The sequence below is a fragment of the Anser brachyrhynchus genome (genome assembly GCF_964034855.1).
Source record: "Anser brachyrhynchus genome assembly, chromosome: 14".
NCBI lineage: Eukaryota > Metazoa > Chordata > Aves > Anseriformes > Anatidae > Anser > Anser brachyrhynchus.
Window position 1 is genome coordinate 12,656,946 of NC_137709.1, and position 27,012 is coordinate 12,683,957.

Consider the following 27,012-nt stretch of genomic DNA (forward strand, 5'->3'; position numbering starts at 1 on the left):
GGAGGGGGGGGGGAGCCTTGCCGGCCGGTGCCCGCTCTCAGCTGCCGGGAGTCCCCGGTTCCCGGTGCCGGGAATCCCCGGCGCCCTCCCGGCGCGGCGGGGGCGGAGTGGAGGCGGCGGCGGGAGCGGGCGGGGGGGGAGGCAGCTCCGTGCGTATTTTGGGGAAGGCGGTGGAGGAGGGAGAGGAGGAGGGAGAGAGGGAGGAGGAGGAGGAGGGGGCTGTTGAAAGACGTAGAATTGTCACTCGGTCCATCCCCTCCGCTCGCCGACTTTGTGCGCCTTCTGTGTGCCGGGGAGCCGCTCAGCCGGCCGGGCTGCAGCCGCCCCCCCCGTCCCCTTCCTCCCCCCCTTCCTCCCTTCCTCCCTCTCTCCCTCCCTTCCTCCCTCCCTGCCCCGCTCCCGTGGCTCCGGCGGCGGCTTCGCCCCGGCGCAGCGCGCTCGGATCCAGCCCGGGCGCGGGGGACTCCGGCGGCGGCGGCGGCTCCCGGGACCGGCAGCGGGGGGAGGCTGCTCGGAGCCGCTTCCTGCCGGCTCGCACAGCCGGCTCGGCATGCCGAGGGGCCGGGCTCTGCCATGGCAGCTCCCGCTGCTGCTCGCAGCCTTCTCCAGCCTGCAGCCGCCCGGCAGCGCCCAGCTCCGTTACTCCGTGCCCGAGGACCGAGAGCCGGGCTCGCCGGTGGGCGACGTGGCCAAGGACCTGGGGGTGGAGGTGCGGAGTCTGGCAGCCCGCAACCTGCGCCTGGTGAGCGAGGGTGAGCGGCGGCACTTCCAGGTGGACCTGGCGGCGGGCGTGCTGCTCCTCGACAGCCGGCTGGACCGCGAGGCGTTGTGCGGGCAGAACCCCGCCTGCTCGCTGCACCTCCAGATCGTCCTGGAGAACCCCCTCCAGCTCCACCGCGTCGAGGTGGACGTCCTCGATGTGAACGACAACGCGCCGCAGTTCCCCAAGCCGGTGGTGGCCTTGGAGGTCACTGAGGTGGCCAACCCCGGGACTCGGCTGCCGCTGGAGGTGGCGGAAGACCCGGATATGGGCTCCAACTCCATCTCCACCTATGAGCTCAGCCCCAGCGAGCATTTTGCCCTGAGTATCAACGTGAGAGGGGATGGCGTTAAAATGCCCGAGATCGTACTCGAAAAAGCACTGGATAGAGAGAAAGTGGCTGTTCATCACCTAACACTGACAGCCCTGGATGGAGGGAATCCGGTGAAATCTGGCACTGCTAAGGTCACCATCCACGTCCTGGATGCAAATGACAATCCTCCTGTTTGTGACCCGCCCATATCCAAGGTATATCTGGAGGAGAACGTGCCGGTGGGCACTCTGGTCACCAAGCTGAATGTCACCGACCTGGATGAGGGTCCCAACGGGGATGTGGAGTATTCTTTCAAAACCAGCAATAACGCACCTGGTAAATTCACCAGGCTGTTCACCTTAGATGCCCGGACAGGGGAGATCAGAACCAAAGCCCCGCTGGATTACGAGGAATCCAGTGCTTACGAGATTGCGGTTCGAGCCCGGGACAAGGGGTCCCCGGCCATGGAAGGACACTGCCACCTGCGAGTGGAATTAATTGATATCAATGATAACAGCCCAGAGATTGTCCTGACCTCGCTCTCCAGCCCAGTGCAGGAGGACGCAACCCCAGGGACGGTGATTGCCCTTATTGGTGTCAAGGACAGTGATTCTGGTGACAACGGGCAGGTCCGTCTGCAGATAGCAAAAGAGCTCCCATTTAAACTGGTGTCGTCTTTCAAAGAGCATTTCTCACTGGTCACAAATGGTCCCCTTGATCGGGAGAAGGCCAGTGGATACAACATCACTGTGAGGGCTACAGATTCAGGGTCCCCACCCAGGGCCACACAAAAAACCTTCTATCTCCAAATTGCTGACATTAATGATAATGCACCAAACTTCTCCACCCCTTTTGATACAGCTCATGTTCAGGAAAACTCTCTTCCTGGAACATCTGTCTTTTCAGTGTCGGCATCTGATCCTGACGAGGGTAGTAATGCCAGGCTGTCTTACTCCATCCTGGACAGTGGCATGCAAGACATACCTATCTCGAGCTATTTTCGAATAGACCCAGACAACGGTACCATCTACACCGTGCGGGCTCTGGACTATGAGCAGGACAAGATGTTCCAGGTGCCCGTGGAGGTGAAAGATGCTGGGTCTCCTGCTCTGAGCAGCACTGCTGTGGTCCATGTGTTCATCCTGGATCAGAATGACAACGCCCCCACCATTGTCTACCCGTCTGTTCCCAAGGGCTCTGCCTTTCACCAAACCATCCCCTCTTTGGCAGAACCCGGCTATCTGGTTACCAAAATTGTAGCTGTGGATGCCGATAGTGGCCATAATGCCTGGCTGTCCTACCAGCTGCAGGAGACCGCTGAAGCTGTGCCTTTCCTCGTGGAACGCCGCTCAGGAGAGATAAGGGTTGCAGAGGCTCTCAGGGAGACAGAAGTCCCCCACCGGCTGGTGGTCGAAGTGAGGGACAATGGGACACCGTCCCTCTCGGCCTCTGTGGTGATAGTCATTTCTCCAGAGGAAGACGGAGTGCAGGACTTTGCCAAGTCCTTGGACCTCCCCAAAACATCTCCTAAGGATACCAACCTAACACTTTACCTCATCATCTCCCTGGTGTCCATTTCCCTCGTGTCCTGTGTGATGTTCGCTGTGGCGGCTGCCCGGTGTCTGAAAGCGGGCTCTGCCGGCTGGACCCTTGTGGGCTGCTGCCGAGGGTCTGCCCGCAAGCCCACCTCCCATTTCCATGGGCAGCTGAAGCCAGATGGCTTCATCAAGTACCTGGACGTGGGAGGAGCGGGCCTGACCTCCCAGGCACAGAATTACACCTCTTGTTTCTCCCCCATGTCTGAGCAGAGCGATTTCCTCTTTGTGAAACCTTTCAGCCATTCTAGCACTGCGGAGACCATGGCTGCCTACGAGCAGGTGGCCAGCACCTTAGCAAGTCCCTGTGATGGGGTAAGAGGTGGGGGGGTTCTCACTGTTCTTGCTACATGCAGCCATCAGCGTGATGCGAGCTGCCTGGCTGCTCTCTGGCTATCCTGCTGCTGCAGGAGGTGGCTGCAGGGCACGAGTGTGACTGTCCCCTCCTGGGAGGTGGCAGGGGAAAGGTTTGGCTCTGCTGGAGGTGGGGGAAGGGGCTGGGTATCGCCGTGAAATCAAAGCCTGAGAGCTTTGTCTTGGCCCCGTCCATGCTCTTTTCTTTTTAAAGTGATTCCTGGCACGTTTGGGAAAGTGGGGCTGTGGGTGCTTTTAACTCCTTTATTCTGTTTAAGCCCTTTATTCTCTCCGCCGTATGGAAGTAGAGCCAGGAGGAGGTGACCTGAAAGCAAAGTTGCTCGGTGTTTCTTTTGCTCTGTTTTAGAGGTGTTTTGTGGATGCTTCTCACTTCTTGACTCTCAAATGTTATTAATTACTGATGGTGCCCTGGCGAGGGATTACTTTCCAGCCTGGTAGTTTCAAGCGAGAGGTTGAATTCCCTGCTCGGCACTGAAATCAGTGTCATTTTTTGCAAAGATCCTGGTGACCTTACATGCCCTTGGACTTGCAGAGACCTGGGCAGCGGCGTGCTGTGAAAACTTTAGCTATGTGTATTCGGATGTCTAAATACAGATATAAGTGACTGCATTTAGCTGTAGCTTTTTTAACTTTGGGATATAAAAAGTAAAGTCACTTTGTGTTGTAAATGCCTGCCCTAAATTTGAAAGTAGTAATTGTAACAGGAATTCAAAAAATAGATTGGGAAGGGCTTATCTAGTGTGTGTGGGGGGGTGTGTGTCAGTGTGTGCAAAAACACGTGGATCTAAAATCTGGAGGGCAAGTGTTCAAACAGGGTGATTTGCATGCAGCACGGGTAGCAGTGGAGCCTTTATTCTAGGGGACTCAGTAATTTATTCTAATGTATTCTTTCATGAGAATCATCAAAGCTGTGGCAAAATTAGTAAAATCACATCTGCTGAAGAAAAATCTAGGTCAGCTGTACCCGTTTTCACTTTGCCTTAGTAATTGCATGTACAAGCAGAATAATCCTATAAAACTGATGTTCCACTTTATAGGCTGTGATCTGCTCCTTCCTAAGGTAACTGAGAGAAATGTTGTCCTTTCCAGGTAGTGTATTATCATTCTGGAGTTAATTAAGAAGATTACGATTTTCGGAAGTATGCGTCTTCCAGACAGCAAACAGTTCTGCTATTTAGTGCTCTTCACAAAGGCGTGATTCAAACAAGAATATGCAGGCCTGCTTCGTGTCCTTCCTTATTTACAAAATGCCCATTGTCTGATGCTAAAATAACAGGAGCAGTAAGTGATACAAGGCTTACTAATGAAGTTGCAAAGTATGCTGCTGTGTCTGAAGTTTATTGTGCCTCCTAAACAAATAATGTCATTTTTTTTGCTGTCGGAAGTTCATTCTTTTCTCTGAGGACAGAAAAATATTGTAATGCTCCAAGGCTACAGCATCTAGGAAAAGTCATTCAAATACAATGTGTGAAATCAAGATCTCAGGCAGGCCTTGTTAAGGACAGAAGAAGGACAGATTAGGAAGGTCTGTTATCATTTCACCTTCTGGCATTAAAAGCATCTTTCTAGATATCAATTAGCTCTGCCTCCCCCACTCCTCCAAGCTCATTACTTTGGTACGATTCCTCCTGCTGGATTGATGCCCTTATCAGTTTATTTCATGCTTCATTTCTTTCACAGCCTGGTTTCCTGAGCTGCTCCGGAAGATTATTTGCTGAATAGTTTTTGTCATGCTTTTTTAGAATTCATGCTGGTTCAGAAATACTCAGAAGAAAAAGGTGGGGGGGGGAGGGGGGGAGAAGCAGCTTTTTTTTTTCCTGTTGTTCTAATTGATTTGTTTTACTTCAAAAGAATACGCTGATATTCCAGGCTGAAATAATCCAGGATTGGTTCCCTTTCATTTTCAAAGGCAAGAATAGACGTATTAAAACTCCTTTCTATTTTCTCTGCAGCAAGCTCAGCCTAACACAGACTGGCGCTTCTCTCAGACCCAGAGACCTGGAACGAGTGGGTAAGTGCATCTTTCTCCATGTATGTGTCGGGCGAAGGTTTTGTTCCTTTCCGTGTTGCTCTCAGTGCTGGGAAGTCCTCATCGGGCAGCTCTGAGGATGGGGTTTCCCTGTTGCTGGTAGAATTGCCCAGCCAAAGGGCCAGAAATAAGGGATGTTTCTGTGTCAGCTCTGTTTGATGGTGATGTGAAAGCTCTTTGCAAAGGAGTCTTGTGTTGGTGTTTACAAGAACAGTTAGGAACGGTGGGGAGATGGAGCTGTGAGAAGGTTAAAGGACTGGAAAACATGCTTCACATAGACAGGCTTGTTATCTGAAGCACATTTTTGAGCATTTGGTCTTGATTTCTGCAGATTCAGAGTCCAGTATCATGATTTCTACCCCTGCTTGGAGGCCAGGGGAAATCACTGTGAGTCCTTTTACCAGCCGAGCTGCTGAAGTGTGTTGCTTGCTCTGGCTTGAGCATCTCATGTCCTACTGCTGCGTGAGCCTCTATGGCAGCCAGAGATTGTGTGGATAGGCCCTAGGTCCCCAAAGGCCCTGCTAGAGAAAAGTGCCCCTGCCCCATCTAACTGAGCTTCATTTTGTTTGGGTGTTTGGAACCTGTCCTGCATTCCTTGGGAAGCACCATCACCAGCACAGGGTGGTTCCTTGCTTTGTCTGGGTGCAGAGCCATTTGCGCTCTTCCCCCTAGAGCTGGGCAATGGGGCAGAGTCACTAAGGAAGGCGAAATTAAATCTAAGGGGTCAGGAGACTAACAGGAAGGAGCCTGGAAGGAGACCCGAGCTCTGGTCTCACTCTCAAAACCGTGGCTGAGTTTTTGCTGATTTGTGCATAATGTCAAAAAGATAACAAGCCCTGGCAGTAGAGCAGAGACTGGCCTCCCAAATGAGCACCCGTCCCCCGATCTCTTTCTCTTGCCTCTGGCCCAGAAAAGTTTGCTCTTTGTGGTCCATGGGGAGAAAGCAATGATGGAAAATGTTGAGCAGGTGCCCTTCACCTCTCATGTCTTCCCTCCTAGTGCTTAGGCATGGGCAGAGGTCCTCCTCAAGGAGGGAGCTTCCTGGAGGACCATCAGGGTAAGAAAGGACTTACCTTGGGGGACCACCTTCCTCTGCAAATACCCCAGCCACAGATTATTGCGTATGAGGAGACTGGCTCCAGGATAACTCCTGTGCTAAAAGATTACAGCAGCAGGAAGAAATTTGGGTGCTGTGCTGCCTTGGCTGGCTGGCTCAGGCCCCATGTGGCTGCAGAGGAGTCACCACATCCCCGTGCTCCGTGGTTCCTGGTGGCCTCCTGGGCAGCTCCCAGGGAGGATGTGACCATGCCATAGTGCCATCCGTCGGGTCCTAGATTTCGGTGTTGGAGCTTGCAGTTAAACACTGGCAGCAGCTGGTTGTGTCTGAGTCTTTCCCTGGCTCGGCTCGATCTTTTAGCTTAGCAGAAAGAAAGTTAAGAGACTGCTGATAGTTGTAATGAGCATTGCAGCAATTAAACTTTGTCATTAGCCTCTCCTGGCCGACAAAGGTAAAATGGATTGAGGATTTGATGTAAAGCTAAATGTATTCCTACTAGAAACTGAGCATGGGCTTTAAAACAAGGCTATTGCTAGTAAAGTTTTCTCAGAGCTCTGTTGAATCCCCAGCACTGAAAACTTTTTAATCAAGAAAAATCTTCCTAGCCATTTATGCTCTAGTTCAAATGACAATTAACTGGAAAACTCTGTTAACGCAGAAGCACCCAAGAGCCACTGTAATAGTTTTGCTGTGAGAAGAGGGCAAATGAGCCCTGTCAGAACGGCATTACTGCTCCCCTTTCCAGCATCACGTCAGAGCTCAAGGCACGGCACTGGTGCAGTGCAGACCTACCTGTATCAGGGACCTTTTCTCAGGTCATGGGACAGTGGCCTTCACCCCCCAGACTTAAATCAGGAGAGGTGTTTTTAGTCTAAACCTGTGTTAAAACGTCAAACAGTAGGAGAAAAATTATCCTACGCTCAGTGCCCAGGCTGATCAAATAGTCACATCCTAGGGAGCAGGCTGCTCCCCCCGTGCCGTTCCCATGCTCTGCCATGCATTTCCATGTCTGGTGTGTGAACCCCCAGCTACTGAGGAGAGTGCAAGGGCAGCTGCCCCATCCCTGCCCACTGTTGCTGTCCCTGGTGTCAGCCTGTGTGCAGGCAGGTCACCTCCTGCTGACACATGTCCCTCTCTGACACCCATTTGCTTGGGGAGCACAGGCAGCTGGAAAAAAAAAAAAAGAAAAAAAAAAAGAGAAAAAAAAAGAGATGTGCTCTTAGCTGCATTTGCCTGCTCCAAATTAAATAGCAATAAAGGCAAGGCGGCTTAGGCTGAAGTTTGAATTGGTCCCGGCGGGAGCCCGGCACTGACCCTAAGCCGGAAAGCAGGCTAAAAACCCATGTTGTGATTTCTCCTGTGCTGTCTCCATGTCAGTTGGAAGAGGGAACAATGCTGTCTTTTCTCAGCATAGCCCTGCCACCAAAACAAATCCCATGTGCCTCCGAGCACCTGGAATCAGCTGAAGCTCAGGGTGAGGTCAGTAAAGCAGGGACCATCTCCCGATCTAGTACGTCACTGCATTCAGAGCACATCGTTATGGGACAACAGAGAGGGATTGTTCCTTTGTGATCTGAAACACGGGCAAGCTCTGGTTGCACATGCTCAGAAAATAGAGGTCAGACAGCATCCTTTAAAAACGTGGTAAGGAGTCAGTCCTGTAGCTGAGTAGAGCAATTCTCTATTAATCTCATTTGGGAGAAAATGGAGGATAAATTGATTTGTATAATCATGTTTTTATTTTATTTTCTAAAAAAAAAAAAAAAAGAAAGAAATGCACCTGTGCTGTCTCTGGGCAAATGTTAATGAATACAGAATAATACTGAGCAGCAAAAGCAATTCCCAAACAAATCAGACCAGTGGCTGTAGTGGGGATTACAGTGCTGAACGGTCCAAGCAGTGCAGGCGTGGAGCCTGGCAGCACCGCAGGGCATCCCCTGGGGCTGGCAGCGCGGGATGTCCCTGAGCGTGGAGTGTGGGGGACAGCACAAGGGCTGGGACTGGTACAGGGGTAAGAAAAATCAGCCCTGTGCATCCGTGGTACTTTCCCAACAAGCATCTTTGTTGGCTGGATCTCTGTGCACCAGTGCGTTCAGCAAAGCACTGGCCTCTGGTCAGGGTCTGCCACCTGCAGCAGGGGAAGGCTCTGGGTTGCAGAAGAGGTGGGGAATCCTCCTGTGATGGGACGATGGGGACAAGCCCAGAGAGACCATGGGGGGGCCTCGCCAGGGGGCGGGGGGCAGTGTGAGAGCCCTGCGTGGTGCTGGGGAAGGGAGGAGCAAAGCTGCAAAGGAGAGTGGAGGGCTTTAACCCTGAATCTCCCAGTGGCACTGGTTTCCAGTGCTCCCCCTCCCAGGCTGGACATGAAATGTGGATGCTTGCTTCACTTGCCTGTTAAACAGCACCAGCAGCACCTCAGCTGCCCCGAGGGGGGTTTGCAGCTGGTTGTGGAGATGCTGCAGCAGTGCTGATGGCAGAGCTGCAAAGGATAGGAGGGGCTCTTTCTTTCTTTCTTTCTTTCTTTCTTTCTTTCTTTCTTTCTTTCTTTCTTTCTTTCTTTCTTTCTTTCTTTCTTTCTTTCTTTCTTTCTTTCTTTCTTTTTCTTTCTTTCTTTCTTTCTTCCTTCCTTCTTTCTCTCTCTCTCTCTCTCTCTCTCTCTCTTTCTCTTTCTCTTTCTCTTTCTCTCTTTCTCTCTTTCTCTTTCTCTTTCTCTCTCTCTCTCTCTCTCTCTCTCTCTCTCTCTCTCTCTCTTTCTCTCTCTCTTTCTCTCATTCTCTCGTTCTTTCTTTTGACTAAAGGGAGCCTGCCTGGGAAAGGTGGGGGGACCACAATGGAAAAAAAGTGTCCCAAGAATATTCCCTAAAGCTCACAGAAGCTCACTTTCCCCAGTGTCTGCAGAGCCTGCAGGTGCTGCCAAAGGCTGGCAACAGAAGGAGGGAGCTTCTGGTGTGTGGTCAGGGTGTGCCTTCATCACCCCAGCATGGCAGGACAGGGAGGTGACACGCACGTTGTCCTGCAAACAGCGGGACAGCGATAGGCAACCTGGTGGGGTGGCACAGCCAGTAACCGAGCCCTTCCCCAGCAGAAGACAGCAGCGAGGGGCTTGCTTTGCTGATTTCCATGCAAGTGGCAGAAGAGTAGCATATCGGAAACTTCCACCTGGCCTTCGGATCTGGTTGAAACCACGCAGCAGGTTCCAGAAGCTGGGGTGGTGGAATGAGCGGATGGACAGCATGGGGGAAGCAAGCTGAAAAAGCAAGCAGGACATGGTGTTTGAGGCGGTATCGTCCAGAGAACGTGTGCCTGGTGGGCATGGGTGTCACAGCGGTTTCTGGGGGTGGCCTCTGGCACTTCTAGGAAGTTTTAGGAAACTGGGTCTGATCTGCGGGTATCTATCCTGAAGGCACCCAGGGGTTGAGGCCACCAGCTGTGACAGTGGTGTTCACTTCTGGGTAGGAGGTTTCACAGGTCCTGCAGGTGAATCAAAGATGTGTGGCAGCCTTGGGGCCAGATTTGCTGCTGCTTCTGGCTGTTTTTCATCCTTCTGCCTGTGCAGACACTGGAGCCTTGAGTGATTCCTCAGCGCCTCCTGCAGCACGCAGACCATGGGGCTGCTCTCGGCCTCTTGGCTGCTAGGGCCGGCATGGGGCTGCAGAGCTCAGACACCAGCTTGTGCCACATCCTGGGCTGCCCAGGAGAGGAGCTGCATTTTGGCGACTGTTTGAGGTTGCTGTGCAGTCCTTGCCCCCCACCCCTGGCTGTCTTTTGCTCAGCAAACACCTGGGAGGGAGCCACGTAAGCCCAGCAGGGGCCGGGCAGTTGTGTTTGTGAAGTGAGGTGTTGCTCTGGTGGGTGTTGAAGCAGGAACGGTTGAAGACCACGGAGCTGCTCCCAGCTTTACATGGGACTGTGGTTTCCTATTGATTGCCATGGTGACAACGCTGCTTTAATGCATTACAAGGCTGCTCAGAGCCTGTCTTGGCTCCAAGCGGGTGCTGCGGTCTGTGATGCCGATGGGTGCTGGGATGGGGATGGGAGGGAGAGACCCCGCAGGAGCTGGCCTGGTGCTGGGGGCAGGAGTGGTCCTGCCAGGTGGGACAGGAGGTGGGGAGCCCTGCGTGGGGACAGGGACATATCGCATTAATGGGACGTGTTCCTCTCTCTGGACAGTCCCCAGCGCATCAGGAGTTACGTCATCACAGCGTTATGTATAGAAATGTTATTTTAGGAAATTTAGCAGGTGTGACATGTATTAGTTTAATTTTTCTCTCTCCATCTGCTTCCTGCGCAGCTGAGCACGTGCCACGCTTGGCTGCAGAGGCTCCGGGATCCGACAAACAGGCGCAAGAACATTTCCAAAGAATTTCTCTAAATAGCTTCCCCAGCATCTTTGTGGCACGGGGTGGGGTGACAGGACAGGGGGGTGATGGGCTGCGTAGCATGGGCACTGCTCTCAGGGGGGGGTCTGGAAGAGCCGTCATGGTGAGGGGCTCCCCCTGTCCCCCATTCTCCACTCGCAGAGACATCGTGGCCTTTGTTCTGCCCCCGCCAAGCAGAGCAGCATCCCAGCGCCTTGGCCAGCATCCCCCTCGCTCTGTCAGGCTGCGAGCCTCCCCCCCACCTTGCTGCTAAAATTTGGCGAGCCCCTTTGCAAAGTCAGGGTCTGAAATCTGTGCCTTGCTCAAGCCCTCCCCAGCGCCTGTAATTGCATTACGGAAGAGGCAGGGAATGTGCAGAGCATGGGGGAAGGGCGGGCGGCATCCTCTGCTAGAGGAGAAGGAAAAAAGGAATTGCAGCAAGTTTTGAGCTGGTGCTGTAATTTGGGAGGGCTCTGGCTCGGGCAGTGGGACCGCTGGAGGATGGGGCTGCAGGGAGGGGGATGCTGGCCCTGGGGCACAGCCGTGTCCCCAGCACACCTCCAGAGCTGGCTGTGACAGATCCTTTCCCTGCTGCTTGTCACTGTGCCAGCGTGAAAACGCTGGAGGCTGAGATTTTATTTCTGGTGCTGCCTCTGGCTGGGGCTGGGTGTGGGAGGCAGCTTGTGGGGTGGGGGGCTGGAAGGGAGACAGACAGAGCGGGGAAAGCCAGCAGTGCAAGGGGAGGGGGACAGGCTGGGGTGCAGGCTGGGAGCATCAGGGCTGCTTGGGAATGGGGCTGGGGGAAGGGGCTTGGAGAAACTGCCCAGCCCTGAAGGCAGGGAGAGGGATGCTGCAGCTGGTCCTGCCCCTGCAGGGAGGTGATGGGAGGCTAGGGAAGCACCCAGAGACAGGGAGTGAAAGGGGAAGGGGCTGGGGAGTGAGGTGGACCCCAGTCATGTTCTGCCCCCCCCCCCCTCAGCAGGGAAGCCTGGGGGTGGCTGGGGCTGTGGGGTGGGACCAGCACTGGCACGGGGGCTGCTGCTGGGAGAGCTGGAAAACCCCAAAGGTGAGAGGTGGCTGAGGGTGGCACCATCCTGCCAGGCACCCCCGGGGAGACAGAGCCTCATCCTTGGGATATGGGGCACCCAGCGGCCGCTTGAGCCTTGGCAGCACCCTTCTGGCACAAATCAACTTCTCCATTTTCCTGTGGCACTGCTACAGCCTGGCTTTCCAGCTGCAGAATGAGGAAAACAGTTTTTTTTTCAGAATTTCACTGGGCAGTTGTGCAAATAAATGTTTGTGAGGCATTTGGATGCCATAGTAACAAGCTCCATAGAAACCCTGCAAGGAAATGAATAATTCTGTACTGGAAGTGAAAGTTAAATAGGGACAACATGTTGGTCAGGGGAAGCAGAAAAGAGCCGGTCAGCAAAGCACCCGAGTCCACCCCACGCATGGCTTGGACAGATGCTTGTGGAAAGCCCCTGCCCTGCTGTGTAATTAGCCAGCCGTGTGATGTGGAGCCGTATCAAAGGCTGCAGGACAGACCTTTCATTTTGGCATTTTGTAACATCCACGCGTCTCATTTGGCCGGGTTTGATGATGGCCGGATCGACCTGGCTGTGTACACGCACCTGTGGGCGCCCACGTCCCCATGTGCTTCCCGTGCTCCGTGTGTCCACTACGCTCTGATCCCCCTCGGATGCAGCATCAATGGGTTCCTCTTTGTCTCAAATGCAGGCTTGCTTCCTTCCCTCCAGTCCTAGTGCTGGATGCCTTCCCAAAAACAAAAGCCAGCTATTTTCTGAGCTTTGAAGCGTGGAATAGAATTAAACAGGAAAAAAAAAAATCTGTCCTCTGTAGGATGGGTTTTTATAAAAAGCCTATTGAGTCAACACCATTTGTATTAAAAACTGCAAGTCCTTGCAGTCATTTCCATAGGAACCAGGCTCCAGTTCCGGGCAGCGTCCCCGCGGCAGGCGGGGGGAGCGGGATGCTCGCTGCTGAGCTGTGCACCAGCCATTCACGGCCCCATCCTATAGCCCTGGCAGACGGCCAGCTGTGGTCATCAGCTGTGTGCCTGGCTGGTTGTTTTTTTTTTTTTTTTTTCAGTGCAAGAAGCTATTTTAGGGTGTTTTTAGATTACTGCATTTATTTCTCCTCTGCTTCTGAATTCTGAATGATTGCGCTCATAAGTAATTCGGCACTTGAATTTCCTGCTTACAGAGATGAGCTCAATACCATTTCTGCAACTCTGGCATTTCTAAAATAGCTTTTCTGCATGACACCACGGGGAGCAGGGACATGCTTTGGGCCTGTTTGTGCACTTAGGGAGTGCTGGGTGCAGCAGGCTTGGGGAAAAGGACCTCGGGACACCAGGTTGAACAGAAGAACAACTCGATACTGGTTTGTACTGGCAAGGCCATGATGTCACGTCAAAGAGGTGTCAAACCTCAGTCTCTGACTTCAAAACAGAGGTCAAACCACCAGAATGCTACAATTTAAAAAAATTGTCACTTTCTTCTGCTTTTCCTTTCCTCCGTCCCCAGATCCCATCGTTGTTCAGGGGCTGCCCTGAGGGGCAGCACCAGGAGGGACGTGCGGGGCTGCCCGCACCCAGCATTTCGGGACAGGGTTCTTGCAGCACTGGGAAAGCTGGGACTGCCATCCGGGGAGGGGGCAGGGAGCACTGGGGTTAAATGGTGACTGCATGGGCTGTGGTTTGACACGGGGTTTAGGTTCCTAAGCCCTTTATAGGATCTAGCCTGGGGCTCTGTTCCCAGCCCGGGCATGGAGCAGGTCAGCACCTGGTCCTCGCCTGCAGTGTCAGGGCACGGTCCTGGTATGAGCACTGAGATCAGCCGGCGAGGCGGGCAGACCTCGCTGCTGGCCGTCTTGAAACCGTGCCACCGTACGCACAGCGGGGGATCGATATAAATAGGCTTTGGGATGCCCTGGGTTGCAACAGATGGCAGGTATTTCGGCAGCCTAGCAGGGCAGCCTCTGCTACATTGGGGACTGCTCGCATCCCACGCAGACAAAGCCGGGCTGTGAGAGCGGTAACGTTTGTGCTGCTTTGTGCAGCAAGGAGCCGCAGGAAGGGTGATTGTGTGGGGCTGCACAGGTCCTGCGTCTCTTCAGGCACCTTGCTTAAGACCAGCTCTACAGCTGGGTACCCAGGAGGGTCCATGTGTACACCTCTGTTACGCTCACCGCTCCTTGAGTTTCGGAGGGACTTTGCATGTATATACCTGTCACTGGGTCTGTACCAGCTGCGTGATAGAGCAGTGCTACCTGGGGTGCAATCAGAGCTCTCCAACACACTTAGCCAAGCATCTGCTTTTTTAAAATTCTTATGTACAGGACACTTGTACACCAGGGAAAGCTGGTGTGCATTTGGGACTTCCCTCCTTGAAAAGCTTTGATGCAGCTGGGGCAGGGACCCAGGCACCAGACCCAGGTCCCCATGGTGGATCTGTGCCGTGGTCACCTGGCTGGTGGGATTTTGAGGTCTCCATGCTGGAAGCAGGGCTCTGGGAAAACATCCCTGGCCTCTCCGGAGGGAAAGTGAGGCCGCGAGTGAAGGGTGGCTGAGCACAGCTGCCGGGCACCTGGCAGGCATCAATGCAGAGCTTGTTAGGCAGCGCACAGAGCGCTGATTGTAACCTCACCACAAAATCTCCTCCTGGACCAAGGCCTGGTGGCACCCCCAGAGCTTTCCCAGGCAGACCCGTGGTGCTCAGCCCCTATCAGCCTGCCCCAAGGAGCCACGGTGGTCACCCACCTCGTCTCGTGGCTCTTGGTGGCTGCTCCTGGCCTCCCTTCACGGCAGGAGCCGCAGAGATGGGCAGCTGCCTCCCTGCTGATCCCCAATCCCCTGGCTCCGTGGGATTTTCTCACCCTCAATCCCATGAATGAAGCTGCAGAGTGGAGTCGTAGCTTGAAATAACTTGAAAGGACAGCCACCTCATGTGGCCTGCAAAAGGAGCTTGGTCATACAGGGGCATATGCTGCTCTGTGTCTCTAGGACTGGCATTCTTTGTGGTCATTAACTGGTGGGAAGGTATCTATGGGGTTTTCAAGGTCTTTAGGTGCTGGCTGTCTCGACCAGCAGGAGTTAGGAAGGCATTCCTGGAAGTGCCACTCAGCCTCAAGTACTTTTGGTATTGGTGGTTATTCTTCAAAAGCCTTGGAGAGGGATGGAGACCTCTGAAAGTGTTTAGACTCTGGAGGGTTATTTAATAGAGGGATTTAAAGCCCACGGCCTCCTCTCTGCCAGCGCTGCCCTCAGAGCTGCTCAATGCATCCACAGCCTTGGCTTCTGAAGCCCACTCCTTCTCACCCAGCCGGGGTAACTTGCTGCTTCCTTTCTTTTCCCGTAGCTCCCAGAATGGAGAGGAAGGTGGAGCCTGGCCGAACAACCAGTTTGACACGGAGATGCTGCAAGCCATGATCCTGGCGTCGGCAAACGGTCAGTGTCCTTTGTGTGCGGGGAAACCACGGCACTTGCCCTCATAGGGGCTTCTCAGATGCATGCCATGAAGTCAGATGCTTGTGGGATTGACGTGAGCGGGTTAGCTGGAGTGGCTTTGGATGGATGAGCTGAACAGAGGAGAGGACATCTGCGTTACCCTGTTGGGGGGCGGGCAGGGGAGGTGCCATCGGCAGAGTGCAGACAGGGCACCCAAACTGTGCTGCCTGTGCACTGGACAGTGTCGTCTGCCCCACGATGGAATTGTGGTGTACGAATGAGCTGGTCTTGGGATGTATTACGAGCTGTTTTATTCCAGAAGGCTGCAGTAGACAAAATACCCGCCGTGTTCCATTGGCCGCCGGTGGCCAGAAGCAGGCATTCAGGCAAAGCTTGGGAGCAGGAGGCTGCTGTAGAGAAGCAGCTCTCTTACATCCCCACGGTGAGGGGGAGCTCGCTGCAGCAGGGATGCTCCAAGGGTAGACCTGGAGGTCGTCAGAGTGGGACCCCCAGCACGGCTTGTGTCCAGCACCCCACTGGGGCTCACCGGGGTCAGCCTGGGGCTGCGGCTGGGCCTCCGGGCTGCAGTCGCTGGGCTTCCTTTGGGGGTAATTCCCGTGTTTCCTTGGGTTGTCCTGCTTTACGGCTGCATTGTGTGAAAGCAGCAGACGGGGAGGAGTGTTCTGTGCGCCCGCGATCTCCCTGGCTTTGTGTAAGTGCAATTACCACTCTACGCAACGCTCTGGATAAAGAGCCCGGTTTTCATAAAGCCTTTATTTATAAATACCTCCAGGCTTTTTCCCCCCCTCGGTTTAAAAATAGAAACAACAGCACAGCCATAAAACCCTGGGTAAAATGCTTCGGATATTTTCTCTGAGCTCTTGGGAGAGAAGGAATCTGGGGGAGGAGGGATGTGCTTGATGCTGCTTTCTTGGAAAGCCGCTGCAGCCCTCTGCAGCCACCAGGCAGCCCTGAGCCACAGCTGCCGGGGAAGGGGACGAAGGAATTGGGCAATGGAGTTGTTTACGCTCAGGAGAAAAAAGAAACGATGTGAAAATGTGGCTCTGCTCTGAACAACGGCCCTGGAAAAAACAGCCTGCGGGGGCCCATGTGGTTATCATTCCTGATGCCTCCTGATCCGGTTTCCTTGCTCACAAATAACCTGGTTTTCTGGCTGCGTCAGGACCTGAGAGCTGTGCAGGTCCCTTCCAGGTCGGGCTCTGGCTCCTGCGTAGCCCCAGGCCCTATTCAGGCAAATCTCCCCCAGTCCACATGTCTCCGAGGGCCCTAAGCTCTCCCCAGGGGGCTGAATTACAGCAGAGCCCCCCAGGAGAGGAGGATGAGTGGCTTTCCCTGCTGCAGCGCAGGGAGAGGCATCTCAGAGGTGTCTCCTTCCCTTGAGACACAGCCCCAACCCCATCTCTCCACCTTCAGTGCAGCATAAGCCCTCAAAAGTGCTCCCCCCCCCCCCCCCCCCCCACTGGAGCTGTATTTTCATCAGTCTCCTCTGCTCTCTGCTTTGCTGCTCTCGCTCAGTAAGTTAATAGTGCTGATTGGAGCAGGCTTTGATGAGGGGCAGGGCTAATTGCCCACTAAGCTTTGTGTTGCTCATCCTCGGGTAATGTTTCCTGGTTGTTTAATGGTTCTCGTCTCTTAATGTCCCCTGCTGGGCTCTGGTTGAGCTCCGGAGGGGAGGAAGCTCCTATGAGCCTGTGCTGCTCCATGCTGGAGACCTCCAGGGGCCGAAGCTCCTCTGATGCTGCTCTGCTCCACCAGCTTCTGGAAAGGGCTGGTGCTGTCCTACCTGCATCCTTACCCTGTGCTATGTTTGTCCTTCGTTTCAAACCCTCTGGCTCCTCTGCCCTTGGAGCTGGGAGCCTGGGAAATTTGAAAATCCAGTGTTTTTTAGCAGTCTGCAGGGGCAGAGGCAGCTGCTGGGACGGACCAAGGAGCAGGGATGCTCCAGGAAACCAGATACTGAAGGGCAGGCGTATGAGGCACACTGTCCTTAAAATACTTCATCTTTTGTCAAGAATTTATAGGGGTACTGTGAGACAGCAAGGGAGCCCGCAGACAGCGAGGCGGCCTGGGCAGCCTCGCTATATTGGGTCTCCAAAAGCCCCAGCAGCAGCTGCAGCAGCAAGTGCTCCAGAGCTGCCTCCCCCGGCCTCCTGTCCCCTCTGCTTATGGGGGAAGTGGAGCCAGAAGGTGGTTATTTTTGCCAAAGCCTTGTTTTCCTCCTCACCATGTGGCTGCAGGGGCCTCAGGGCTTTTTTTGGATAACGGCTGGCCACTGGTGAAGGCTGAGCATAACCTTTCCAGCAAGAAGAAGCGAAGTGCCCTGCTTGGCAAGAGCAGCTCGGTGCTGAGTTATAAACCTCTATTGTCCCTGTTCCCTCTTCTTTTCAGCCCTAATGGCAATGTTACCTAGAAACAGCCCTTTGCTCTTGTGCTGGACCAACTGGCGGGCTGGGAACCTGACAGGAGGCATTTTCTCCTGGAAAGCTGTGCTGTGACTGCAAACGAGTTCGTGGGGACCGGTTGTGCTGGGTGCTGCCGGGAGCCCCCCAGACCCCTCCTGCACAAAGCATCTGGGACACTCCTTGGGCATGGGACACTGTTCCCAACACCCCAGGCCCCCACCCAGGCTGTCACAGGCTAAATTGCAGCAATGGACAAGACCACAAAAAAGATCTGCCCGGCTGCAGCCTGGCCTGGGCACAGCTCCAGGCGTCCCAGCCCAGCTCAGAACCCCCCAGCGGGTGTGGGGCTGGGCTGGATTTAATGAAATGAGATTCTGCTGGGACCAGCAGTCACAAACCTCTGATAGCCATTTTAAAATGAGAAGGTAGCGAGCAGTAAAACCCTGAAATGGAGAGTGAGCACTGAACGTTTGCAGTAAATGTAGTCGCCTGGCCCTGCACATCTTCCCCAGCCCATCTGCCTGCCCTCCTCCAGCCCCAGGTCCCCAGAGCCCCCAGATTCTGGGACCCTTCCAGGAAGAGCTGTCCCCAGCCTGTTACCGAGCTCGCGCTGTGTTTTCCTCCCTCTGCTCCAGCGGAGCAGCTGTAATTTTTCAAGCTGTGATTGCTTAATGCTCCTGACCTCTCCGAGGGGGCACGCACACAGGAATATTTCGGGGCACTGGGGAGCTCGGTGCCCTGACAGAAGGATGGATCAGCTGCCTCTGCCCGCTGGGGGCAAAGCCAAGGCAACGCGGAGGCGTGTGTGGGTCTGATCCAGAGACAGGCGATGCGCGAGGGGACCAGCCCCTGACTTCTGCTGGTGGTTTGCCTCTACTCCTGCAGGCTGGGGGAGGAGGAGCAAGCAGTCCTGGGCTCTGCCTTGGGCCCTTCAGGCGCCCAGGGTTTCCCACAGGGAAATGTACGGGGATGCTGGCTGGGGCCGCACGTGTTGGAGCTGAGGGTGCGGGGCTGCTGGAGGAGCGCTGCTTGTGCTCTGCCCTCCCTCCCCGCTCGTTTCTCCCCCCTCCTGTGGTCTCCCCCCGTTTCCATCTGATCTCTGCCTCCAGCATCCTAGGGGAGCCCTGCTCTCTGCAGCAGGCCAGCAGTGAATTCCCTTCCCTTCCCTTCCCTTCCCTTCCCTTCCCTTCCCTTCCCTTCCCTTCCCTTCCCTTCCCTTCCCTTCCCTTCCCTTCCCTTCCCTTCCCTTCCCTTCCCTTCCCTTCCCTTCCCTTCCCTTCCCTTCCCTTCCCTTCCCTTCCCTTCCCTTCCCTTCCCTTCCCTTCCCTTCCCTTCCCTTCCCTTCCCTTCCCTTCCCTTCCCTTCCCTTCCCTTCCCTTCCCTTCCCTTCCCTTCCCTTCCCTTCCCTTCCCTTCCCTTCCCTTCCCTTCCCTTCCCTTCCCTTCCCTTCCCTTCCCTTCCCTTCCCTTCCCTTCCCTTCCCTTCCCTTCCCCCACTCCCAGATCTGCGCTAGCGCTGGGATCGCTTTGTGCTCGGCTTCCTGGAGCCATTTTGCAGTACTGCAAGGGAGGGATTTTCTTTATCGATTTGTCTGCTCCCGGAATAAACCTGGCTGGGAAAAAGCTGGAGTCAGGGGTTTAGATGCAGGGGCAGGGAACAAAACAAACAAACAGCTGTAGAGCTCGGTATTGGATTTGCTGTAATGCACTGCTAATGGTTGGGGCTGCTCGGTGTGTACATTGGGCTGCGGGGGGGGTGGGGTGGGGGGCGTTGGTCTCCGTGGATCGGGGCAGAGCAGGAGAGGTTGTATCCTGCCCTGGCATCCCCCATCCCCAAACCCCAAGGGCTCAGCCTGGCCTTCCTCCTGGGAGACGCCAGGAGGGAGGAGGAGGATGCTCGGTGGCATCTCGCCCGTGTGATAACGGTGAAGGCAGGTTTGGGGAGCAGGCTGACCACCCGCGCTAACGCCCTGCTCTTCTCTCTGCCCCCGCAGAGGCCGCTGACGGCAACTCGACGCTCGGGGGGGGCACGGGCACCATGGGCCTGAGCGCCCGCTACGGCCCCCAGTTCACCCTGCAGCACGTCCCCGATTACCGGCAGAACGTCTACATCCCGGGCAGCACCGCCACCCTCACCAACGCCGCCGGCAAGCGTGACGCCAAGGGCGCCGGGTCCTCGGGCGGCAACAAGAAGAAATCCGGGAAGAAGGAGAAGGAGAAGAAGTAGAGAGGAGACCTCAGAGCGTCAGGGCAGCGCGCTCCAGCACTCCCCCAAAACACAGGAGGACGAATGTGGATTTTATTTTATTTTTTAATGATTTTTTTTTTTTGGTGATGCAAAAGTTAGGAAGCGCTGCGAATGTATCATCATCATCAGAGCTAGGAGCAGGGTGTCTCTGCTGTTAGATCTCATGATGAAAACCAATCCGGAAAATGAAAGCTAACGCAAACAAGTGCCCTGTTAATACTAGCCAACGTTTTATACGACCCCTCGGGTATTAGAATATGCAAGGTGGAAGGGCTTCTGCCATGTCTTCGGACTTGATTTGCTCCCAGATTGTCCGAGAAAGGCACAAGGCTTGTGCTCGGCTTTGTCCAGTGTAAATAATTTTAACAACGATCTTTTAATTTATAGACCTTTGATCATTTTTGGAAAGAAAAAGCAACTTCCTAGCCTAGAACCCATGCTCCAGATTTTTTGCTCTTTAACTTTCCTTTAGCGAAATTCACCCTGAGCTAGTCATAGCAGTGGATTTGTTGGTAGGGAGTGCTTCGGTTCCTGTTTACCTGTTACCCCCCCCCCCCCAAAAAAAAGAAAAAAAACAAGCGTTTATGTTGCATGAATCAAAGGGAACAGTGCAGAGCTGCATCCTAAACATTTATTTTTTTTTTAAGTTCAACCAGCGATGGCCTGAAAAATGAGATAAAAACTCCTGGTGTCTGAGCAGGAGGGAATTCAGCGCGGGGCTCCTGAGGTGCGCACAGCTGCCCCGGCGGTTCTGGGGGTCTCTGAAGAGCAGACACATCTCATCCCTCTTTTGCAGTAAATATTTATATGTACAGTAAATGTCCTTTTGGAATTAAAGCTAAGGGAGTCACAGCCCCCCCGCGGCGGGCTCCTTCCACCCATGGGGGGGGGCCGGGGGCCTGCCCACGTCTCCCCCCGTCGCTCCTGCATGCCCGTCACTGGCGTCACGCCTGCAGCAGCACACTGTGCTCCACAGACCCCGGGGTGTCCTCGCATGCCCACGCAGCTCGGGGTGAAGGCGCCGGTGGAGGCGCCGTGTCTGTCTGGGGCTGGGGGGGTCACCGTTTTGTATTGGGGTGGGGGTGTTGGGTACTGAGTAAGTGACAGTTGGCGCAGTGGCACCAGGGGACACAACCCAGGCCAGGGACCAGCAAGCTGGGGGTGAGTGCGTGGTGTCCCTGCAAAGGGGGGTGCAGCTGGCACCAGCAGGGCGGAGGCGGCGCTGGCTTTGGGATTGCCGCCCCGCAGAGGAAGCAGGAGGATGAGGAATAGGATTTCTCCACACTGCGCACATTTCAAGCAAACCCAGCCCGAAGAAGGGTCCCGGTGGCTTCAGCAGCACTGCCCGTGCCACCCACTGCTCGGGGCACCCCAAGCTTCCCATTTCAGAGCAGTCATGGGCACCCATGCGGGCAGAGAGGGGCTTCTGGTACCCAGAGGTGGGGAGGCAGTAGCCACCTCGGGGTCTGCTCAGTTTCCTGCGGGTTCCTTTTTCTCTTTTTAATCACTAACACGTAACTCACCCGAGCAGGTCCAGCCCCGCACAGGATGCTCACGGCGCCCCGTCCACCTCCACGGCTGCAGGGAGCAGCCCCCACCCCTAGTGCCGCTTCCACAGGCCCACGTAGCTGCCACGTCCCCTCTAGAAACGCTGTAGATGAATCGTAGTCTTTATATTTCTTTTTAATCTGCAAGCTGAAGGTAGTGTAGTGAGTGTCGTGTATTTAGTGGCGTGTTATTTTTATCTCGGTAACTAACTTGCGGACACCAGTATTTTCGATTTCTCTGTATCTTCTTTCCATGTGGTCTGTGCTCCGAGTGTACGTGAGATGAAACACGTTTGCCCTCTCAATGTGTCTAATATTGAATTATACTTATATATTATATATATGCTTATATCCTTCTTATACCCATATAGACCAACGTCAATGTGTTACACGCAAGTTTTATACTCTAATATTTATATTGCTTTTTTTCTTTGGGAAAAAAAAATAATAAAATGGTTTCTTCTGGATGGTGGTCATTACTGTGGGAAGGGACAGGGGGCACAGGACCAGGTGCCGGGGCTGCTGGCCGGAGGTGGCCAAGCGTGGTCCGGGGATGCTCTCGGGTCCCCCCAGTCCTCGGGTCCCCTCCACCTCTGGTGGCACGGAATGCTCCCCATGGAGCAGCCCCCGGGGTCCACTGCTGCAGCCCCTTCCCCAGCACCGGGGGGGTCACTCCCCGGCCCCGGGCTCCCCGCCTGCGATGGGGGGAGGCGGAATGGGGGGGGGGGGGGGGGGGGCAGGGGCTGGGTCCTGCGGGGGGGCAGCGCCCCGTGGCTCGGGGTGTCGCAACCGCTGAGGGACAAACAGGCGGCTGCCTATTGATCGGGGGTGGGGGGGACAGAACAGCCCCGGCAGGCATCAAGCCCCCCCCACCCCCTTCCTGCGTCCGCGGGGGCTGTGACCGCCCCCCCCCATCCTTTAGCAGCACGCGGGAGGCTCCAGGCACAGACCCCCCCCCCCCCCGTCCCCCCCCCTCCATCCCCGCCGTGCCGCGGGCGCCCCCGCAGGAGCGCGGCCGCACAGCACGGGAAGGGGGAGAGGAAGCTTTTTTGGGGGGGGGGAGCCGGGGGCAGCCCCGCTGCACCACCACCGGACTCTGCCCTCGCACACAGCCCCCCAGTACCTCCCTGCAGCACACAAGACCCCAAGCCCCCCGGCGCCCCACAGGGACCCCCCCCCCCCCCGAAATCCTGTTACCCCACACCGAGACCACCCCCTCCAAATCCGCCTGCACCCCCCCCCAGAGCCCCCCCGGCGTGAGGACGCTCCTTTAGTTCCCATTTCTTTCTCTTTTCTGCTGCACGGAAAGGATGCACGGGAGGACGGGAAGGACAAAGGCGCTGAGATGCAAGTTGGACCCGACTGGCCCCGGCTAATTAGCGCTGATGAAGGAAAGGCGCTCAGGGTTAATTGCCGGGGGGGGGGGTGGTGGGAATGAGCCAGCGGGGCTCGCTGCTGGAGGAGGGGAGGGGAGAGGAGAAGAGGGCGGACGAGGAGTCCCAGCGGGCAGCGCCCGCAGCCGGGACCTCGCCCTGCAAAAGATACAGAATAAAAGCTGAGGGGAGGAAAGAAAAAAAAAAGGAAAAAAAAGCGGTTTCGAGCATTGGCCTCTGGCCGGCTGCAGCCCCTTCCCACGGGCTCCAGCACGCCCCGGCAGTTTATTTCCCATCCCCCGAATAACGGAGCCGGCTCCTTTTACAGCCTCGCATACCCGGGGGGTTCGAGAGGCATTTACTGATCCTCCGCATCTCTTCCTGCTCCATAAATCCGCTTCCTGACGCTTTATTTATTTATTTTTACTATTTTTTTTAGAGCTTAAGCCTAGTGTTGGGAGGCAGAACGGATTTGCCTTCTCATTGCCTAAACCCTGTGAGCGCCGTGTTGGGGGTGCCAGGGCTCGGGGCACGCAGGGGGTCCCTGTCCCTGTCCCCTCCCTGGGGACACGAGCTGCTTTAGCTTGGGCTTTGCAATATGCACAAAATGCATCGCTGTACACGTGCATAAATAAAAAATATACATGCATGGGGGCTGTGGGCTCCAAAATGTTTTAACTAGAAGGGAAGCGAGATCAAAAAGGTTTGGAGGTCTCTGCTTTAGCCAATGCTGCGGGCTGCCCTGTGTTGTTGGAGGATGGAAAGGGGAAATGGAATGGAAGTTGGAGGATGGAAAGTGGAGGATGGGCCCAGCAGCCCCCCAGGACGTGCTGCCCCCCCGCCAGTACCCAGTTTTGGGGCATCATGCTCCCCAAATAGCAATTTGTCCTTGCCTAGCTAATCAAAAAAAAAAAACACCTAGGGAGAGTTGAGTCAAACTGGGGCAGTAATGAGGTCTCTGCCCTCATTTTAAAAATTATCCTGGCTGTCCCCTGTGTCTGTGCCTGCGGGGAGCAGCGCCCCAGCTCGTCCCTCCCGCTGCAGCAGCGGGGACACCTCGAGCAGGAAGGGGGCTGGGGACGAGGCAGGGGCAGCTGGTGGCTGCATGCCCCCAAGCAGGGAACAGGGGAGGTGAGGAGGACAGCGTTGGGGAGATGCTGATGGCAGTGTGCTGCAGCAGGAAAGGCTGAAGCATCCTCAGGAGGCACCAAGGACCCCCTTGGTGATGGCCCCCCAGCACATTCTCACCCCCTGCCATCTCTGTTCTGCTTCAGGAGATTGTTTCATCACTTTGCACCCAGAGAGGAGCCTGGAGCTGCCACGCTCAAGCTGCTCAAGGCTCCTGCAACAACCCCCTGTATATGTCCCCACCTGGGACACGGAGGTGGCTTTGGGATCCTTTCATCCCAGCTCATTTGGTCCCCGATGCCCTGACCTCCCCGTGGCTTCTCCTCCTCCTCCATCCACCAGTGGATGCCACTGGGACATCAGCAGCTGCCGAAAGACGCGCTTGGCCCCGCGATGGGTGGCCACGTGTGATGGAGCCCTGCACCATTGTCCCCTTGCCCCATGTACAGAACTGCTCGCAAGGACAAACGGCTCCCGTGACAAGAAGCCCGGGACACCAGCACGTGGCAAAGCATTTGCCCAACTATAGCGGCCATCTGGCCACGACAGTCGTGCAGCCAGCAGGGAGCTGCAGCTTGCCCGATTTCTGGCAGCCTCTAGGCTCACCCAAATCCTGCCCAGACAGAGCCATGCTGGTACACGGACACCTTTGGGGACAAGAAAGGCTCGGTCTGCGTGGCCAGGGCCATGCCTACCAGTTTATCCCCAGGGGATGGGTGGATGTCAAGGAATTCTTTGGCGCAGGGAACGGGAGGGTGGCAGCACCCAGCCCGCCGCCGGCAGCAGTGCCCAGCAGCCCACCCGCAGGGACGGCTCCAGCCTGGGTGAGGCCCCGTGACTCAGTGCCACGAGGCTCCAGGCTGGTCTGTACATGAAAGTTACGATATGGAGGCAAAGACACTCAAGATCACGTTTATTTTGTACCAAAAATAATGTTTATTTCTCCATATGCTGCACTTGCAAACCCTGATAGTATCACGATGCTGCCACAGCATCGCTTGTCCACAGCTGCAAAGCCACAAAAAAAAGACTTTATATAGAGGGAACCATACAATTAAATGAAAGCCTTTGGGCAAGACTCCAGCTCACATATCCTGATTTATCTCTCATTCTGCAACTTCCTGGAGCTGCCGAATGCAGCCACTGGCATTTAGCTGTACAAGGGCAACTCCTCCCTGCCCACGCAGTCACCAGCCCGGCAGCGCCCGCTGCTGCCCTGACCCTAGGGTGACACGTCTGGCAGCCTTGCAATGCCCCAAACACCGAGAAAACAGAGCACAATGCCTGAGCTGCCCTACCCGCAATCTTTGACCCCCTCATCCCTCCCCGGGGGCAGTGGCTGGCAAGGGAAGGGTCCAAGCCTTGCTTCTAGCAGGCTCGCGGAGCGCCCAGCCCTGAGCGTGATGGTGCCACAGCCTCTGGTCAGCACCCTGCTGCCCCTCCGCTGCTGGGGGATGAGCAGGAGCCCTTCCTCCCCCCTCTGCAATCAGCATGTTCCTCTATCAAGTGAAAACCTCTTGCGTGCAGGCACGTCTCTCTCTTCCCAAGGGCCCATCCGCAGCGCACCAGCTCCCCAGCTGTTATTGTCTCTGGTTCACGCACCGCTGGGTTTGTACACCAGAGCTGGGACCTGGACAGGGACAGAGCTAATGGACACGAAGCGAAGCAGCGAGCAGACGTCAGGCCCTGCACAAAGCGCCCGACTAAGCGCACCTGCTGCTGCACGGGCTGACCTGGCTCAGGGACACGTGCTTGCCCATGCTGTCCCGAATCTTTATTAGCATTTGCAGCCCATAATGGGCTAACAAGCCCCAGGAAGACCCAGAACAACCCAAAAACAGAGTTTTCCTTTACTAATTGTACTAAAATTAGAGTCAAATGAAAAAACTCTGAGGCTCGGTGTGACCTGAGCCAGAAGCACTGTGAGGGGACAAGCTTTGCGGACCCACAGCCTGGTGTGGAAAGTGCCCCCTGGGCAGCCTGAGTCACCGCGCAGCACTTGCCCAGTGCCTGACCCCACGCCGCACATGCCTGCCAAGGCCCGTCCACGCAGGATGGAATATTTCTGCTCTTGGGTGTGACAGCAGCCAGGCTGTTATGGATGGCTCCATTACCTCACCGCTACAAATATGCTGAGTTAAAGCAACAACAAAACGCAGCGCCTGGGAGCTGCGGAGCTGCACCGGGCGTGCAGTGCACAGCAGGTGCTGATGAGGTGGATATAAGCAGAGCAGAGCCCGGTGACTGTGCTGGGATGGAGAGCCCCTGCAGGGCGGCTTCTCCAGCCATGGGGCTGAGGGTCTGGACAGGCAGCCCCCAGCTGCCCACGCAGCTGAGCACAGCACGGTGCTCCAGCCCCAGCTTCCTTCCCTTCACGAGGGGAATGAGGCACACCAGAAGGTGCTGGTGCAGCAAAGCTCCAGCATTTGGAGGAGAGCAAGCCTAGATTAACTGACCCGTGGGTTTCTCCCCACAGGGAGGCAAGGATGGAAGAGGGCAGGAGCCACCAGCACTGCTGGAGGAGCCGCCTGCAGCAGCAGAGCTGGGGCTGGCCCGGCTCAGCAGCACATCCTGAAGTACCCGAACTGGTCAGGGTTGAGGCAGCTTCCAGCACCCCTGCTCCGCACCCCAAAAAGAGCTGGGGGTGCCGGGCTGAGTCTCTACCCTCTGCCCTATTTGCTCACTCCAAGAACAGGAGGGCTGCAGACAATGTCTCTGCCCTTGGATACAGCTGTTGGCCCTTCAGTCCTTTTCAGGGGCACACTGAAGGTTGGCCATGGGAGCTGGAACACAAGAACTTGCCCCAAGAGCAAGTAGAACAATAAATTACCCTTCCTAGCAAAGCACAGATCCCAGAGTGAAGCTCTGTTTTACTTACTCTGGCAGTCCAACTGGCTTCTGCCTTTTCCCAGGCACAACGTCCTGCTTGAGCAGCTGACGATCTCCGTGGTCTCCTCAAGGATGCCTCCGTCTCTTGTTTTCTCACTGCCCTTGCAGACCTCTCTTGGTTCTGAAAACAAGGCCACATCTTTCAGCTGCTCAGAAGCCAGCAAAAGTCTTCATTTTGCTGCAAGAAGAGAAATTGTTAGAAAAAGTGGAGAGAACCCCCTGCAGGCCAGCTCTGGTGGAGCCCACCTTCCCCTGGGCCAGCTGGATGGGGTCGCTGCTCGGCCTCAGGACACTGGGGAACAAGAAATTCCCTCCACAGGGCCAGGGCTGCAAAAGGCAGCAAATGTCCGGGAAGATCTGTCAAAGTCCTGCTTGGGGCTGTCAGGGCTGATAGGGTGGGATTGAGGAAAGGACAAGGCAAAAGGGACGTCTGGGAATGTCTCCCCA

General features: G+C 55.5%; 1 protein-coding gene and 1 long non-coding RNA gene across 2 annotated transcripts in view; one reads left to right on the top strand and one right to left on the bottom strand.

Annotated features, from left to right (window-relative positions):
* LOC308177814 (uncharacterized protein) overlaps positions 1-21,640 on the top strand; it is a 44,201-nt gene extending 22,561 nt beyond the window's left edge. Inside the window, exons 6-9 of the mRNA XM_080555609.1 lie at positions 236-2,983; positions 4,996-5,054; positions 14,870-14,958; positions 19,375-21,640. Coding sequence (XP_080411735.1) covers positions 236-2,983; positions 4,996-5,054; positions 14,870-14,958; positions 19,375-19,607 — 3,129 coding nt within the window. The 3' untranslated portion in view covers positions 19,608-21,640. The remainder of the gene's footprint in view (positions 1-235; positions 2,984-4,995; positions 5,055-14,869; positions 14,959-19,374) is intronic.
* An 801-nt stretch (positions 21,641-22,441) lies between these two features.
* Positions 22,442-27,012, bottom strand: part of LOC308178021 — a 35,229-nt gene continuing 30,658 nt past the window's right edge. Inside the window, exon 6 of the long non-coding RNA XR_013939529.1 lies at positions 22,442-26,743. This is a non-coding gene — a long non-coding RNA (uncharacterized lncRNA). The remainder of the gene's footprint in view (positions 26,744-27,012) is intronic.